Source organism: Herpailurus yagouaroundi, unplaced genomic scaffold (assembly GCF_014898765.1).
Source record: "Herpailurus yagouaroundi ecotype Mexico unplaced genomic scaffold, PumYag 253, whole genome shotgun sequence".
NCBI lineage: Eukaryota > Metazoa > Chordata > Mammalia > Carnivora > Felidae > Herpailurus > Herpailurus yagouaroundi.
Genome location: NW_024412470.1, coordinates 9,380,164 through 9,398,447, shown reverse-complemented (window position 1 = coordinate 9,398,447; position 18,284 = coordinate 9,380,164). Strand labels below are relative to the sequence as shown.

General features: G+C 47.4%; 1 protein-coding gene and 1 long non-coding RNA gene across 7 annotated transcripts in view; one reads left to right on the top strand and one right to left on the bottom strand.

Moving 5' to 3' along the window:
• Window positions 1–18,284, top strand: part of LOC121020841 (uncharacterized) — a 38,691-nt gene that overhangs the window by 7,442 nt on the left and 12,965 nt on the right. For 2 of the 5 annotated variants that reach the window (XR_005786319.1, XR_005786316.1), the window contains exons 2-5: window positions 5,644–5,872; window positions 7,033–7,153; window positions 9,683–9,758; window positions 14,656–14,933. This is a non-coding gene — a long non-coding RNA (uncharacterized LOC121020841). Of the gene's footprint in view, window positions 1–937; window positions 3,321–5,643; window positions 5,873–7,032; window positions 7,154–9,682; window positions 9,759–14,655; window positions 14,934–18,284 lie in introns of those variants that run through there. The other 3 variants (XR_005786317.1, XR_005786318.1, XR_005786320.1) reach the window with 3 other exon arrangements.
• Window positions 9,196–17,856, bottom strand: CCDC190 (coiled-coil domain containing 190). Of its 2 annotated transcripts, XM_040460888.1 has the most exons (5): window positions 17,429–17,856; window positions 16,146–16,344; window positions 11,161–11,284; window positions 10,323–10,890; window positions 9,196–10,130 (listed from the first exon to the last, which is right to left on the bottom strand). In XM_040460888.1, exons 2-5 carry the CDS (start codon window positions 16,330–16,332, stop codon window positions 10,014–10,016), a joined length of 996 nt encoding a protein of 331 aa, XP_040316822.1. In that variant the 5' UTR covers window positions 16,333–16,344; window positions 17,429–17,856; the 3' UTR covers window positions 9,196–10,013. The 2 variants fall into 2 exon arrangements, with proteins under 2 accessions (XP_040316822.1, XP_040316823.1); XM_040460889.1 differs by lacking the exon at window positions 17,429–17,856 and having other exon boundaries at window positions 16,146–16,502.

Below are 18,284 nucleotides of genomic sequence, written 5' to 3'. Positions count from 1 at the left end.
TTTTTCTTTCTTACTAGAAAATAATGGTTCATGTCATAAAATATGGTATCCTGGGTCAGATGAAATATGGCAATGAATATTTATGTGCCTATTTCCATATGTATAAATGTACATGCTTGTGCATATGTATATCTCTACTCACATCGGCGTTTGAGCTTGTGTTAGGGATGTAGTTTGCTGTCCTCTGGTAATTTGGAAAGGATGAGGTGCTCTAGTAGGCATAAGGCTTAGCCCTTTATTATCTGTCTAACCTGCCTTTTGGATGTGACTGGTCTCCATTTTTACTCGGAAAACTAGCAGAATAATTATGCTAAGCGGTGTCTATAACACATGTTGAATTAGTTATGGTTGAGGGGTCTGTTTAGATCCATGTCTTCCCAGACCGTTTTCAAGTCCCAGGAGATTAGGGATTTGTGTCTTGTGTTGACACAGGCTGTGCTAAGTTATATTCCATAAGCCCGAGGGCAGGAGACAGCCGTGATGGAACTTTTTTTCCCTGAAGTAACTTGCGAGGACACTGCTCATCAGTTGGTCCTACTTCCTTCCTCTGGCTTATTTTCCAGGTACATGCAATCACCAGAGAGATGACAAATGTAAGAATAAGGGTCTTGTGAGGCTGTTCACTGTCAGGTACTAGGTGAGCAGCACCAGAGACTCCCTCCCTTGGCTTCAGTAGGAATGAGTCATACACATTCCTGTTTCTTTTCTGGTTGTGCCCGTTCTAGCAAACGTCTGAGTCTCCCGGTCCACTCACCATTATCGCAGGCCTTCGAAGCAGTGGTATGAATCCCCCCAAAGTGCTGTTGACCCTTGAGCAACGACGCGGGGGTTGGGGCATTGACCCCTCAAGCAGTTGAAATTCCACATTTAACTTTAGACTCCCTCCAAAACTTAACCACTAATAGCCTACTGTTGGCCGGAAGCCCTACCCATAAAATAAACAGTAGATTAACACACATTTGGTATGTTATATGTATTACATGCTGTCTTCCTACAATAAAGCAAGCTAGAGAAAAGGAAACGTTAAGAAAATCATAAGGAAGAGAAAATCCATGTACAGTACTGTACCTTATGTATCGCAGAAAATCCCCTTATGGGTGGACCTACGCAGTTCAAACCTGTGTGGTTCGAGGGGCAACTCTAAGTCACGTGAACATTGTTTAACTGAAAACTGCCTCCTCTACAACTTTTCCAGACCTTTCTCTGCTTCTTCTCTCTAAGTGCCAGCCACACTGCTCTTCCTTGGGGACCCCCTAACCCCATGCTTCTTCTCATCTAAGGCCCTTATCTCAGGTTCATCTTCCTTCTAGAAACTCACCTCCCCCTTTCCCTTGGCGACATCTCCTTTCCCTCTGGGAAGTCTTCCTTATCTCTCCGGATGAGGTCAGGTCCCCTGTTCCAGGCTTTCTTAGCCCCTGTACTCCTTCCTAGCACTCATCATAATCGTGATTAAAACATTAATCGAATAATTACTGTCTTACTGTTTGATGTCCCTGCCAGAGTAAAAGCTCCAAGAGGGAGGGTTATTTATGGGTGTTTTCTGTGTCCCCAACACCTGGGACGGGGACTTTATAGAGAGAAGCCAATAGAAAACACACTGAATGAATGACCAAATAGGGGAGCTCTCATTAACTGAAAGGAGTTTTCCCTTAAGAGGTGAACTATTTTTGAGTCATCCTAAGGCCGCTCTCGCTTTGAGCACCACCAACCATGAGAGTTGGCGATAGACGCTGTGGTTTTGAAGGCACTGACGACAGAATACAGAAAGAGGGAAGGTCTTCTTAGGCTCCGAAGGGTCTTTTTGCAAGATGAGCTATAATAGGAAAAGAGAAAACTCATCGTTGGCCTACAGAAACTGTGTATTATTTGATCGTGGTCACACTCAAGGCCAACTTCAGTTAGCCTCTTTATGTTTTTCTCTGTGGCTCTTGTAGAGTGCGTCGTAAGGTCATCGATTTGGAAGGGAAATTGGGAGGAGAGAGAGCGGTGTTTTCTGGACAAACACCACCAGCCTATCAGGTGTCCTTATTGGATTAGATTACAGGCATGAACAAACAGCCTGGAAGTTGGCCGGACATGCACTGATCATGCCTTGTTTTCTGTTCTCTGTGATGAAAGGACAGACCTATCACATAATGGTGTTCAGTAGAGGTATTTGTTAAATGAATGAGTTAATGAATTCCCAAGCAATAAGGCAGTGGGCATTTTATCCCCCCGGCCAGTAACACCACATTGCATACATTGCCTCGGCCGGGCATTGGAATGCGTAATAAAAGTTGGGCCCCCTAGTGGTAGTAAAACTGATAAGACAACAAGGAGAGGAAATGAGGGAGAGACAGATTGATCTGGGGGAGAAAGGGAATGATTTGAACAGAGTCACAGCATGCATGTGATCTAAAATCCAGGCACGAAGTGAGAGTTTGTCTCCTTGATGTGTCCTGGAGTTTGTCAAACACGTCACAATATGTTGCCCTGAGTCTTTTCTTGTTGACAGTCTGATAGATGAGCCACTAACTGATTCTTGTCCCTCACATTTTTCTCTCATTCTTAATCTTTGTCAGAACAAACAATTTCCCCCCACCCCTAATTTACTTTCTACGAATCCCTTCAAGATGCCATCTCACACACAAGCCTCTTCAGCGGGTCCAGGGGAGCTCAGCCTACCCCAGTCTTCAGAGTTTGGTCACTGAGGCCTTCCCCGGGGTGAGGTGAGGACTGTGGCCTTCATGTGGCCCCAGTCCTGGGAAGTGACACCATCTTTCATGTAGACGTCCATGCCAGGAACTGGATTCCATCCTCAGAATCCCATCTTCTTCCCTCAGAGCTACTCAGCCTCCAGGTTCTCCCAGTTATTTTCCTTCTAAACACTTTTCATCCTTTTCATCTCGATGACATGTCCATGGTCAGTCCTTCCACCTCTCTACTATGGACCATGCCTCCAGCCTTATCCCAGTTCTTGGCCTGTTCCATGAACCTCTTCTCCCCACTGTGGCCAGAAAGGTGTAACTAAGCTGCCTTCCTTTCCTTAAAAGCTGTGAAGTGCCCAGACCCAGGCAAAGCCCACACTCCTTGGCATCGGATGCAAGAAGATCTGTCCCTTTTGTGCCTGTTAGCTCAGCATATTTATTAGTAGCATCCCCGAGTTCACTCTCAGAAGTGCTCTGGGTTGGGTGGGAAATTATACAGTCACCCAACACATAAAGCCTTTTATGATCTGCCTCCCACCCACTTGTCCAGCTCTGCCTTCTGCTCCTCACTGACTGGGCTTCCTCCTCAGTCTCAAGCAGGACGATTGCAGCCGTTCAGGGAATCACATGCAGGTACGACAGCGTCTAAAAGACGAGCACAACTGTTTTCTCCGTGTTGCTTTCTTGGGACTGGGGAGACCTGTTCCAGAGCCCTTGGCTGACTTCTCCTCATGTCTGATTGGCAAGGATCGAGTCACATGCCCTTTCCTGAATGAGTTCCTGGCAGGCAGAATAGAGTCACCACGACTGGTTTTGTTTGATCCTTTGGGGTAGAATAGATGTTAGAGAACAGAGCCCAATAGTGACTACAACGCCAATCTTAGCTGAATTTGTCTTCGGGTCTGTTCATTCCCCTCAATGGCAAACTCCGCGAGACCAGCGCCTGTGCTGGTTGCCCTTAGCCCAGTGCTTGGAGTTAGCGATTATTATTGTTGAGCTTTTGGGTGGAAGTAAGCAAGGTTATGGAATGTGGGCAGAAAGAGGCTTGATCCCGGTTCTGTGTTTACTGCCTATGCAGGATCCAGAATTCAGATTTCTCACCTGTGAAATGAAGCAAAGATTACTGCCCAACACATGTAACCTATATAAAGTGGCTGAAACAGCCACAAACATTGCCTCGCCTTCTTACCGTTTTTGTCATCTTGCCCGAAGACATTTTTTGAGTGAGGCCATTGCCACGTTTGTGTGCGTGTGTGTGTGTGTGTGCGCGTGCGCAAGCGGGGACACCTGAAAGGAAAATAGTTTCTACAAAAAGTGTCATTCGTGCTACTGTCATCTGGAATTTGTAAGCTCTTGGTTGACTCTTAGACTGACCTGAGGAAAAAAAAAAAACACCTCTCCTAATCTAGTTTTTATTCCAAGACAATGTTTCTAAAGTGCAGCTAGCAAATTTCCACAGCACCCGAAGATGATTTATGCACAAAAAATTTCATGATTGTGTCATTTAGGGGAACACAATTTCCCCTCAGACATTCATCATAACGTTAGCACATTAGGGACTTCGGTCCCTTTGGAGAGAGACTCTTGTCTTTATTGTTTAACCCGTATCCCCCCAAACTTATTTTAGCCCAGAGTCTTTTTTTTCCTCTGGCTCTCGGCAACATCTCTGGGAATGCCTTCTAGGGAGTCACATCAGTCTAATAACTAAACCCCTGGTTCTCAAGGTGCTCAGACCTCCCATCTTCCTCACGAGGGAAGGTCATTGGTGTACATGGAGTCTAGACTCTTTAGACTCTAGACCGGACTCCAGGCCAAAACTCTAGAACAACTCTAGACCCAGGTTATTGGTGGGAGAGTCACTGAAGGCGAGTATTTTCCTTTTCTGTTTGTTTGGAAGAAGTCATCTTACGCCGTGGGACTGAGCTTGAACTGCTTCATGCCCAAAGCCTTTCCCAACCCCAATATCCTAGGAAAAACTCCAAGATGAGTATAAATAAGATGGTTATTTCTATTTTTATCAAACATAGGCTTCTTTTCTTTCTTTCTTTCTTTCTTTTTTTTTTTTTTTTAGTGATATTTAGGTTTAAACAGTAACGTGGGGGTGAGCTGTAGAACCCTTCACCCTAGGGGTTCTGATCACTCTAAGTCGGATTTCAGAGAGTGTGAATTATTTCCTGAGTGTGGATCATTTACAGCCTCTGCTGGGCTGCCTCTAAGGCAAAAGTATAGTAGATATGGCTGAACAATTATTGCTTGTTCTCTGTTTTTTAATGTTTATTTATTTGTTTTGAGGAGGGGGGGATGAGTGGGGGAGGGGCAGAGAGAGGGGGAGAGAGAGAATCTCAAGCAAGTCCCTCCCTGTCAGCCCAGAGCCCGACATGGGGCTCAAACTCACAAACCATGAGATCCAAGAGTGAGATCATGACCTGAGCCAAAATCAAGAGTCAGACACGGAACCAACTGAGCCACCCAGGTACCCCAACGATTATTGCTTATTTTCTATACTGAAGGAATGTCTGTTGAGAATCAGTTGTAATAGGAAAAAAGTTTATACTTTTAGTTGCTCAGATAATTATGAATGAGTCTTGAGTTCAGAATTGAGGTCCCTGTTGTGTTTTTAATATAGGGGCTTGTCTCTTCTTGGGTCATGGCACCAGTAGTTAGCTTCTGCCCCAAAACAAGGGCGTTATGGGCAGCAAAGCTCAGATCTGTCAGCTTTGCTGCTCCTGAGGGTCCCAGCTGACCTGGTAAGGGACAGGGTTGGGACCATGAGATCACATGTCTTCAGTCTGCCAGTAATTCCTAGAGGAGCCCAACTCGCTGGTCTCTTTCCAATTTATAGCTTTCCACCCTTCCTATACATGTTAAATACCACCCATTTTAATCCAAATTCTATTAATCTCGTTTTCCTTTAATTTTAAGACCAAATTATATCTATTTTTGCTTTCGCTTCCAGATGGACCTGGATGAAGACACTGCTGAAAATTTTTACCAAATTTGCTAGAATGTGAAACGCGTATTAGGTCGACTGTTCACATCTCATATCTGAAACTGAGGATGAAGCCCCCTGAAACACCACCACCTCCCACCCACATGCCGAGAGCTGCCATGTTGTTAGTGGGAGCATTTGTAGTGAACCAGCCCAGGTGCCCCGAGACCATGGGGCACCTGGCTTTCACGGCCAGGTTAGAAGAGTGTTGTGTGTGAGTGTTTGTGTGAGTGCGTACCCCCTAAGAAAATGAAGGAAAAGTCTTTAGGGAAATTATCTTTCAAATATGAATGCTTGCACATATTCTACAACATTCTACCTAACGTTTTATGTAATGATGTTAAGACAACTGTTGGAATCGCTCATTGTTCTGCTCATACCATCCTATTTGCTAGGGCTTAGCCGGAAGTGGGGAACAGGCTGAGGCCCCAATGATGGCCATGTAGGAGCCTACTTCCCACTTCCGGTGGCTTCTCCCGCACTGTCAGACCTCCTCCTGCAGTCTTAGCTTTTATCCTTTGCTTTTGAACATATTGTCTGTTGTCTCATTTCTTTTGCCTCAACATGCACAAATAGTCCTCAGCAAGAGTGTTCAAAATTTCCGAGTAGTAGGGCGCCTGGGTGGCCCATCCGGTTGAGTTTCCAACTTTGGCTCAGGTCATGACCTCACGGTTCGTGAGTTCGAGCCCCACATCGGGCTCGCTGCTGTCAGCACAGAGCTCTCTTCGGATCCTCTGTCCTCCTTGCTCTCTGCCCCTCCACCTCCTCTCTCTCTCAAAACTAAATAAACATGAAAAAAAATTCCCAGCAGTGAATTGCAGAATTAGACATGTTTATCGATAGCTTGCCTACATTTTCTCTTTGTCACACACTTTTGGAATAATATTTTATTACAAGTAGTTTTGAGTTGAGAAGCCCCATGCTAACATTGGGTTTGATTCCAAGCAACGTGTGTTAAGTGTGTTTGGAGTCTTTATATGTATAGTTGCACGTGTTTTCCTTTTCCTGGGAAGGCTTGTTCCTGGCCCAGCTTCGTGGTGCAACTCGAAGGGAATTAAACTTGAGCAATTCAAAGTAATTGAACTGATTACATTACATCTCATCCACAGTTTCTTTTTTTTTTTTTTTTTAATTTTTTTTTTTCAACGTTTATTTATTTTTGGGACAGAGAGAGACAGAGCATGAACAGGCGAGGGGCAGAGAGAGAGGGAGACACAGAATCGGAAACAGGCTCCAGGCTCTGAGCCATCAGCCCAGAGCCCGACGTGGGGCTCGAACTCACGGACCGCGAGATCGTGACCTGGCTGAAGTCGGACGCTTAACCGACTGCGCCACCCAGGCGCCCCTCATCCACAGTTTCTAAGTGATGCAGCTGTTGGGACCCAGAGCACGTTCACAGCAGGGGCAGGACTATGGGAGGACTGGTGCCTAGTTCATACAACATCTAATTAAGGAAATTTTCTCCTATAAGTCTCAGGTGAGCCACATCCCCAGCCCCATCTGAGATGAGGTTGTGTAATAAGCACGTGTGTTCCTTGCTGAATGTTTCTCAGCACGATGCTGTTCCATGTAGAGTGGACTGAGAAATCCCAGCTCGATGATGTGTAACCACGGGATGGGGTGGGGTGGGGTGGGGTGGGGGGGCTCTTCTCCTGGTAACTGCTACCAGCTTGGCTTAATCCGACCTCAGTCTGATCTGACAACTTCCGGTCACTGCTGTTTTACAAGTTTCATCTCTGGTAGACATTCTTCGACCACATTAGATATTATCACTTTGGGTCCTCTTCCGGTTTAAAGTCTTTCTTCCCCACCCCAGTGCAGCTTGGGCTCAGCACAAGTGTGAGGTTGGACCTCCTCTGTCTCCCTCCTTCTGCCCTCAGTGTCCCAACGCCTGCACAGGGCTGGGGTCGGGTCGGGTCGGGCGAGGGAAGGACTTGGCTCACACATCCCTGGCTTCCCTTTGTTTTTTAATTTTTTAAAAAATGTATTTTATAGAGAGAGAGAGAGCTCATGAGTGGGGGAGAGGGAGAATCTCAAGCAAGCTCCATGCTCAGCGTGGAGCCTGAGGCAGGGCTCGATCCAACGACCCCGGGATCATGACCTGAACCGAAATCAAGAGTCAGGTGCTCAACCGACTGAGCCACCCAGGTGTCCTGGCTTTCCTTTGTTTTTCAGCAGTTCTTGCTATGCTGGTGGCTGTTGCTGGTGATGTGGGACCGTTGACGTCTGTTTGGTTGGACTGAGCCTCTGCTCTCCTGGGGTTCTTGGTGTGGGGGCGACGCCCTCCAAGTTCTCCTCCCTTCGCCTTGCCTCTGGGGCTTTCACCCTCAGGGGGGCTGCTGCTCCAGAGTTACTGGTAGCAACTTACCTAGTCACTGCGGGTTGTGGGAACCTTTGGGGTCCCTCTCAACAGCCTCCAGAACTTCGGGACCCTGGGCAAGAGGCTGAGCAACCACCTCAGAGTTTCCAGGTGCCTCTGCCTACAGGTGAAGCATGGATTCCCCTGCCCATTGGATGGGTTCAGGTATCAAGGTGAAAGCCCCCTTTTCCTCATGGGCGGGGGGGCTCCTCAATAGATCTCTAAATACATGAATGGATGTAGTAAAAAGTGTCATATTCCCTCAAAATTGAAGTACTCAGTTTTCCTTTTCACCCTTTCTTTCTAATTTGATTGTTTAAGATTTTTATTTATAGGGAGAAAGTATTTCAAAGTGAAAATGAGGACACAAGCCATTGGACAACTGTGCCACGACCCTCCCCCCGCCACCCCCTTTCTGAGAGAGAAGTTAGGACAGGAAAGCAGCGTCCTGACCTTTGTGCCTCAGTCACACTCTGGAACGGAGAGAGTCGCTTGGCTTATCATGAGGCTCGATTTTCTTTTCTGTAAAACAGAAGCGGTCGTCTCACGGATTTCCTACCCTTCAGAGGGTTTTGCAAAGATTTAATGCAACGGTATATAGGTTGGGGTTTCTTAAACCCCTTGCCTGGGTTGTGACAACTAGAATTGTCTCTGGACACTGCCGAATGTCTTTTGGGGAGCACGTGTATCCCCAGCTGAGACCAGGGTATGAATGAGTGACTTCAGGATGACTGGGTACAAGCCATCCTGGAGCTTGATATGCCCTGTGAAGCCCAGGGATTTCAACTGCTCTTCCTTCTCCTTCTCTTCCTCCTCCTCCTTCTTTTTTTAAAAAAATGTTTTTTATTTATTTTTGAGAGAGAGAGAGAGAGAGACAGAGTACAAGCAGGGGAGGGTCAGAGAGAGAGAGGGAGACACAGAATCCGAAGCGGGCTCCAGGCTCTGAGCTGTCAGCACAGAGCCCGATGTGGGGCTGGAACTCACAAATCGTGAGATCATGACCTGAGCCGAAGTGGGACGCTTAACCGACTAAGCCACCCTGGAAATGCACAATTTTGTGGCAATGCATCACATGTCATTCAAAGTAGCGTGTCCAAAATACTGGCGTTAGAAGCACAGACAGATCCGGGCCCGTCAGGTCTATGAAGACACAAGCACAGTTATGAGGAGGCATGTGCAGAATATTTATTTCTCGAGCTCACAAGACGGAGGTGTCCTTGGAGTGGAGGATTTGATGGCATGTGGAGCAGAGGCTCAGGCTGGGGCCACGCTCCCGGCTGCCTTGGTGATGGCCCGTCCTCCAGTGGCTGAGCCAGAGAAAAGGCTCACGTAGAAGTAGGGTAAATCATTTTTGGAAATTCACCCTTGGAGGGTGATTGTAATGGAGACAGATGGGGTTTAAGCAGAAGACAAGGAGGAAGAACGAAGGACGGACGTAAAAGAAAGGGCTGGGGGCACTTTGCAGAGGGGTTCTGTAAACTATGTGACCCTGTACCTGCTAGCTTGGTCATGGGCCAGTGTGAATACATTCAGTATCCACGAATCGGTTTTGTCGCCCCGGCCCGCCTTCCTCTGTTGCTTTGCTTCTTGAGAGAAACGTCAGATGTTAGAGGAAATATTGTAAATTGTGTATTATTCTGTTATTAGGATCCAGAAAGTGTGATATGAGCACGTGGAAACGAGAATGAGAAAGCTAAAATGGAGCCACGTGGAAAGGAAAGAGGTGAGGCAAGGACTTTCGATGAGCCCAGGGCTGTGGCAGGAGAGAGCAGGTTTTAATTATAGACCGCGTGATGGTAACTGTTTCCAACTGAGTCCCTCTCCCCGCATGGATGTTAGAGGTGAACTGGAAGAGAAGAGCTATGTCATTGTGCCAGAAGGTGGCACCATAAGAACTTCCTATAAGAAAAGGGTGGCCAACATAAGCAGGACCCTTCATATTTTTCCTTTCGAAAAAAGTCTAGTCGTCGATGTAGATTCATATTTTTGATGACATCCGCAACATATGCGCATCCCTTAAAGTGTTGTCAGAAGATTCATCTCTCCCCTCCTTTTTTGTATACTTGTATTGCTCATTCAGTGAGAGATTATATCCCTGTAAAAGGAAAAAAAAGAAAAACCTGAGGGTTTAAAATAAAATTGACATATATGTATGTGTGTGTGTGTGTGTGTGTGTGTACCTATATATGTGTATGTATATATACAATTACTTGAGGAATACATCTTTTTAGCAAGTTATTGTGAGGTTACACTAGGTGGTTAGAGAGGAAGGAAATTAGATGCTCACCCTGTTCTTACACTCCTGTCCTGTTCTGGGCTGTAAGGATTCCTTGTGCCCGAATATCTCCCCAATGCTAAGCAATCTCTCAGACTCCGGGGGGACCCTGTGCCGGAGGTAGTGGGCATTTCTGACCTTAGCAAACAGCTCTAAGAAGGTAGGTGTTATGGACTCGCCTTTCAAGTTTCTTGCACATTCCATGGGATTCAAGGGACTTTGTTTCGCAGCATTGGGGTCTGGCTTTAGGCTGGCATCCTTTGGTCTGGTCTCATCCATGTGTGCTGTTCCACTTTCACAAACTGGGCTGGAACCAGGGCCTTGGTCTAGGGTGTTGATGGAGACGTCTTGATGTTGACACAGAATAGAGATGCCCTTGTTGGAGTCTTTGCCTTTTGGTGGGCTCATAAAATCTTTTTCTTGGGCTTGTGGCTTCTCGGCTGTGAAGTGAGAAGCTCTGTAATTTTGAGATAGCGACTGCTCTTTGCTTTTCGTGGCGTCTTTGAAGCCAGCGTGATGGAAAAGAGGCATCTGGGACTTAGTTCTGTACATTTGTTGGGTCATGTTGGTGGCCAGCACTCTGGGGAAGGAGGTAAAAAGAAGAAAGGTCTGTGAAAAACAACAAGACGGCCTATATTTTGAGTTTTCCAGTTGTCAGACCATGGTCCCCTTCAGTTGGTATCGGCTGAGGTAATGAAGTGGCCGAGAAGGGGGTGGTCACAGAATGGGGAAGTGTCTTGTTGCTTAAGGAGAAAAGGCAGCATTTTCTCAGGGAGAGGATCACTTTGGGAGGTCAGTTGGGAAGAGGGATTCAATGACATCGCCATGAGTTTAGCAAGCATTTTCTTACCTAACGTTATTAGTGTGTGGACCTCCATGCTTCTTCCCTCTTGGTGGTGAGGACACAAGGACGTCTTCTGGTCTCTTCTGAATTCCATTCCGCAAATCAGAGGAGAGCTTTTTCTTGACAATGTCTGCTTTGAGTTAATGCATAAGTGTTATGGGTTGATTGTGTCTTCCCCAAATGTCACATGTTGAAGTCCTAATCCCCACAGCACCTCAGTATGTGATCTTATTTGGAAATAGGGCCTTTGCAGAGATAGTCAAGTTAAGATGAGGTCATTAGGGGGCACCCTAATCCATAGGACTGGTAGCCTTATAAGAAGGGGGAAATTTGGACACAGACACAGACAGAGGGAAGACAGTGTGAAGAGATGTAGGGGAAAGACAGCCATCGACACTGTAAGGAGAGAGGCCTAGAAGAAGTCCTTCCCACACAGCCTCAGAAGGAATCAACCTTCCGGACACCTTGATCTTGGACTTGTAGCCTCCAGAACCATGTGACAATAAATAAGTCACCCAGTTAGTGGTTCTCTCTTATGGAAGCCCTAAAAACTAATCTAGTAAGAGAAGAAGGGAAAGGATGCTGGTCTCTGGGCAAAGAAGGAGCAGGTGAATACCCTCTGACCCACATACACATAAGGCTGATCTGCCATGATGGATGAAGACAGAAAACCTTACAGCTATTCCCCAGCTACAACATGTTAATAAGGATTTAGAAACACTGAGATCAGAGGTTTAAACCGGCTGTGAGGCCCGTGGAGGGTTTGCTTTTGAATGTTGTATTTGGCAAGCCTGGTGTTTTCAAGGCAAAATAACTAGGTGTGAGCGATACCCAGAGATGGCGCCCTATTGTTTCGTTCACCTCAATTATGTGACCTCCTTCTCGCCCAAACCACGAGCGGCAACTGCTGGCTATGATTAAGTGGGTTTTTCACTCTTGGAGTAAATGTTTCGGCATCTTGGAGTCATGGTCGCTGTGGAGGACCCAGTTAGTTTTCAAGACACCTCATGAGTCGCTCACTTGGGGTTGAAAGTCTTGCACTGGTTTGCTTTAATGGGAGTGGGTTCCCTGAACCTGCACCGGGGTTAGCAGGCACCGGGCAGAGGGAACATGTCCAGATGAGGGGACTAGAATTCACATTCATCTCCTAACACTGTTTCATCCGATCATTGCCTTAGAAGGTAGTCGAGACAAGAGACAGTCTTTTGTGAGCCCTTCTTCCTCCGTCACCTGCTTGAGTGTGTGCGTGCCTGCCTGTATGTGTGTAGGTCTGAACCATGTAAGAACTGCATCTATTTCCTATAAGCCAGGAGATTTTAAGCTACTTCTCCCGCCCAGGCCATTCGTCTGCAGTTTAGCCCTGTTGGGCCAACAGGCTCAGAAATGAATGTATCTTTTCTCCAAAACTTGATCTTTCTCCAGGGTTCTCCTGTGGAGGCATGCCACCTGTACGCATCCAGCTATCCAACTCACGAGGCTGTTTGGATGCCTGCCCTGTGCCAGGCAATAGACTCTTGACTCTGGTTTTAGTTCCTCCTGGACGCATAATTAATCACAAAGCTCTGACAATTCCACTTTCTGGATATCGCAAAATACTTCTTTTCCTCACTTGGCCGATTCCCTAGTTTAGGCCTGGGCTTTGGAATTCTCCTAAACATTGCAGCCAGAGGGAATGTGTCCTCTCCCCACTCGCGATAGGGTGAAATCTAAACTCTTTTGGAAGACCCATCACCCTCTTCATGATCAGAGACACTGTCTACACCGCTTTGCGTCTACACAGCGCCTCCCTCATCTTCTCCTCGCCCCTTAGCCTCCTCAGTACCGGGCTGTTTGTAGCAAGCCTTGTGCACTCATGCACACGCGTTTGTATGTGCTCTTCCTTCTCGCAGGAGCAGCCTCACTCCACATGTGCTCGTGACAAACCACACCCCCCCCCACCCCTTCATTCTTCCCCTCCTCTGAGATTCTGCTTACACTCTGCCTCTTTGGGGGAGATCTCACCTCAGTTCCTTTGACAGACACAGGAATCGTCTTATACTCGTGCCCTACTATGCAAATAACTCTAATTTAGTAATTAGTATCTCGTATCATAATTTTTTCACAAGCTCCGCTACCTTCCAAATCAAATGTGACCATCGAAGGGGGCACAGACCATGGTTTTTTGTTTTGTTTTGTTTTTTTCACATTTACATTCCTTCATCTATGGGAGTAGCTGTCACAGTGCTTTGTAAAGTCCGGTCCACGAAATACCTGTCCCAGAATAATCTGCCTTAGTACCACCTCAGTTGCGAATGTAGATTTTTGAGCCTGATTCCCAACCTGCCGATCCAAATCTCTACAGATGAGGGCTGGGAATATGCACTTTAGACAGTCCATCACCTGGCATATAGTTGAATCTCAGTAACAATTTTGGTGAGTGAATCATGGGAAAACACCGCCTAGTACAGTGCCTGATAAATACTGAGACTTAATATATATTATTTCTTCCCCTTTCCCTTAACTTTACCATCTAAAAGTCTGAGGGTTAGAGAGGATATAACTTTCTGAAGGACGTAGAGTTGGAGGCCCCTGAGTCAGTTTTCTGCCTCCTGGTCCAGATTTTCCCCACACCCCCTGCCGCTGGGGCAAACTCTCTACTCAGCCAGCACAGCCACCTACCTCGGGGCCTGGCCTTTTGCATGACCAGCGCCCCCTCCCTGAAAATAGGTATATGGCCTTCAGTGTCCTTTCTGAGAATGGAAGTGGGATTCAGCCAGATGGCTTCGAAGATTCTTTGCCAGCGTGTGAGCTCTTAGTCTAGTTTGTTGTAACCATTTAAGACAGGGAAATGGAAAGCAGAGAAGTTCAGCTACTTGCTCTGAGTCATCTTTCAGACCCAACCTGGGTTAGAAATAATCCCCAGACCAGCTGTTTGGACATTGCTCTTCACTCCTATGTCCACATATTAGCTGTGTAGACCTAAACACGTTTACATTGATTCACGATGCCAGGTTTTCCTCTGGAACACGCTGCAGCATTTTCAGAGCTTCTGAGTTCCGGCACCTGCCTTCAGTGAGAAGGGCCGTAGTTTTGCTGAGCTGGGGTGGATCCTTTCCGTGCTGAATTTTTTTTTTTTTTTAATGAAATTTATTGTCAAATTGGTTTCCATACAACTCCCAGTGCTCATCCCCACAGGTGCCCTCCTCAATGCCCATCACCCCCTTTCCCCTCCCTCCCCCCCATCAACCTTCAGTTTATTCTCAGTTTTTTTTTAAGAGTCTCTTATGGTTTGGCTCCCTCCCTCTCTAACTTTTTTTTTCCTTCCCCTCCCCCATGCATGCTGAATTTTGAAGTAATATCACAACCTAATTATTTCAAGGATGGATGCGATTTCTATAAACTACACAACGGTGGCAATTTTCAACAAAGCAGTAGCAAGGTTTAATCCTGTAATCATCTTTTATTGACTGATTGATTAAGGCCTAGGAGAAAACACTTATATGACACTGATTGTGTGTTTAGGTGCTGTTCCAAGTGCTTGCTGAATCCTCAGATAACTTCACGAGGTAGGGAACATCTTTCCCATTTTACATGTGAGGAAACTGAGGCACAGACAGGTCCAGCAAGCCACCCAAGGCCTCACTGCTAGTAAGTGACAGAGTCAGTGTTTCAACCCTGACAGTCTGGGTCCAGAGTCTATGTTCTTAGCCACCATGTTTTTTTTTTTTAAGTTTATTTTTATTTAGAGAGAGAGAGAAAGAACAAGAGGGGGAGGGGCAGAAAGAGGGAGACAGAATCCCAAGCAGGCTCTGTGCTGTCAGCACAGAGCCCAAGGGGGGGCCCAAACTCACAAACTGTGAGATCGTGACCTGAGCCAAAATCAAGAGTCAGACGCTTAACTGACTGAGCCACCCAGATGCCCCAAGCCACCATGTTTTAATGGGATCATTGAGAAGGGAGTTCTCCTTCTCAATTTTTACTGAATGGTGTAGACAGCTTTGGAAAGTCCGAGATTCTGGACACCACTGTGTAGTCCTTCGTTCTGGGATGACCAGTAGCTACGAACCAGAAACTAGTTTTTGAAGTTAGTTACATTATTTTTGTTATCACTACTTAACGCTATAGTCTCTGGGAACCAGATAGCCTTCTAAGTGACGTATATATTTGGAAAGGGTTATTCTGTGGAGACTGGGGGTGTTTTGGAAGAGCAATGTTATCAAGAATGGGAGCACACAGCTTATAGGTAAAGAGGCCTCTTTGGGAAAATGACAGAAATATTTGCCCCTTGGCTCATGGAGTCAAAGAAAACACAGTACCGATACACGACGATGGCTTATTTGAAATTTTCTAATCGAAGCCAGATCTGGAGGCTCTAGTGGGAACACACGTTAAAGCCCAAGAAGGGTGGTTGAGAAGTTCCTTTTGCCCAGAAGGCAAGGAGGCCCTCCGTGTCTCCAACATTGGAGAGTGTTGAAAATGGCGGAATGCTCTGTCCTCAGCCCTGTGGGAGGGTGGCCATCAGTTCGAGGATAACTGCTCTGTGGTCGCTAAGCCCGGGGGTCTTTTTTTTGGCTGTTTTCACTTCCCTTTCCTAAGGCGGCTTGCGCATTAACAGTTGCTCAATCCATGGTTGTTGCCCAGGTGTAAAAAAAAAAAAAAAAAGAGGTGAAACCAAATCCACCCAGATGTAGTGAAAGGACAGCGGAAGGAGACATAAGAAAGAAGGAAATGAAGCACTTAAGCGAGGCAGAGCTCATCTGAAACACAGAAGTGACTGGAAGCCTGAGAGGTATTAGCTCAAAAAGGCTTGTTGTGTGAGCCTCTCCAGCGAGCTGTGTACGTGAGGAAGGAGGGCTGTGGAAGGGAGGGCAGCCTGAAATCCAGGTCGGGTCAGGGTCTTGCTTCCTTGGGATTCAGGCCTCTGAGAGAGCCCTCCTAGGAGGTGACGGTGTCACTCTGGCCTCAGCCCGATGGCTCGCCGCCCTGCCTTTCCCCAGAGCCGGAGGCCTCACCTTCCTGCAGCCTCTGCAGTTCTTTCTGGAGCTGTCTCTGCTCGCGGGTCAGCAGCTTCATGTGGTAGAGGCAGACCCGCTCCAGTCTCTGCAGTCTTTGGCTGAGCCTGGCGTCGGCCTGCCTGGCGTTCTTCCTCTCCAAATCGAAGTGCTTACACAGAGGCCCCCCGACCATGTGCCTCTCCATCCTCTTCCCGATCTAGGGGCAGTAAAACAAGATTCTCCCCAGGCCCCGCGATTCACCCGATAGAGCAAGACGGGGACCCAGACCCCTGGCTTTCAATCAGTTTTCAGCGTTTGATGAAGTCACACCATTGGGAAATTTTGCCCTATCCTAATGGATTCCCAGATTGAGGGCAAAATCATTGCTCTGAGGCTCAGTGTCCTTGTCAATAAGATAGCGATAGATGATAGGGTCCCCCAGGGCCCCAGTCACACTGCCGTGAAGATCAAGCATACGAATAACTCTTTGGGAAAAAAATAGAAACACTTTACATCTCTAAGGCATGATGCACCCAATAAAAGAGATCCTTCTATTCCTTGAAGCCTCCCCAAAAAGCCTGCTCAGGGGTCTAGAGAGGATCTGGGACTTAGGCGGAGACATTCTGGGGCCCCTTGTGTTCATTCATTACACATGCATGGGTCCACGCAGCCTGTTAGCCTACCAGGTGCTAGGTGCTATGCTAAGTGCTGAGGGTGGTGGTGACTGAGTCACAGTGTCTACTCCCAAGGGGGCTTTCAGACTTGTGGCTGTGGAATCCAAGGATCCACACCAAATCTCAACAATCAACATTTCGAATATGGAAGGGTCGGGACCTACTGGTCACAAAACGGTGCAGGCATCCCAGACCAGCAGTCTGGGCGGCACTGGTGAGACAGCTTGGGTGGGACGCCCTCACCCGTCTTTTCAGAGCCCCGTGGTCTCTGCCCTTCTTGTCCCCCGATCCCCAAGCCCAAGCTGGCTTCGTCCTCTGGGGAACTCTATCGCACACGCAGGCCGGACACACCTTCCTGGTCTTGGAGTCCTTTGCAATAACATATTCAGCGCTAAGAGCACAATATGTGCCCAGGATATAAAGGCATCGCTATCAATGGAGCTTTGGTGGTAATAATGCAGGAGAAAGCTTGGTGTTGAAAGGGAGGATAAGGCCAGGGCCCAGGAAGGACGCGTTAAGACAGCTCGCTTTATAGTCTAAGTGTAGACTGAACTTTAGTATATGTGCTGCCGAAGCGAGCACAGTGTAGACTGAACTTTAAACAAAGGACAGGTGAGTGGCACTTACCTACAAAGCCAGGTTGCTCACCGGGAGAATGCTGCTTGTATCTTTTGTGGCGTCAGGCTGAGACTGGGTTAATGCACTTGTTTTCCTTCAGAAAATTTAGGAGTTTGGTGTTGAGGAGCGAGGCGGGAGAGGCCGGGCGGGGCGGGGGGAGAATGTTTGAATACGCTTTAAGCTCTCTCCAATGCCACCTCCCCTGCACAGGCATGCTAACTCCCCGGACACGGGCACCAATCCCAGGGCTCTAAATAGCTCTGTGAGTTGAGGAAGCCTGCCAGCTTCCAGCCCTCCCAGAGCGGGGCCCACAGCGCTCCTCTGGGTTGTGTCCATGGGAACCAAGAATGAAAGCAGAGAGTGTCTTGCTGTACTCACAGTCTCTCTCCTTCCCCGCCCCCCCTCTCTTTTTCCTCCTGGTTTGCCATACCCTCCCCTCCCCCCCCTGCCCACTACACTCCTTCCTGCCTCTTGGGAATCACGCTCCCAGAGAAGGCACCCGGTTTTGGTTTTGGCTTTTGCCTTGGTCAGATTGGGCACATTTTGTGGCGAGAGTCGCGAATTGTTTCGTTCTGCATTGTTGCACACCCTGCTGACTTTTCTCGGGCTTCTACCCGTCTTGTGTACTTCATAGCTCCTTGAGATTTTCAGCTGTGACCACAGAATTAGGCAAACTGAACTCGAAGTTGACTTTTGTCATCAGAGTTTGGAGAGCTGCGGCAGAAGGCCAGTTGAACTACGGGTTGTAGAACAGGATATTAAGTGGGATTTTTTACTGTTGCAGGGGGTTGCTTCGCTGGAAAACAAGAGGCACTCCTGTGTCAGTCTAAAGAGGACTGCCAGTCCTAGGACCTGTCCTTGGGGG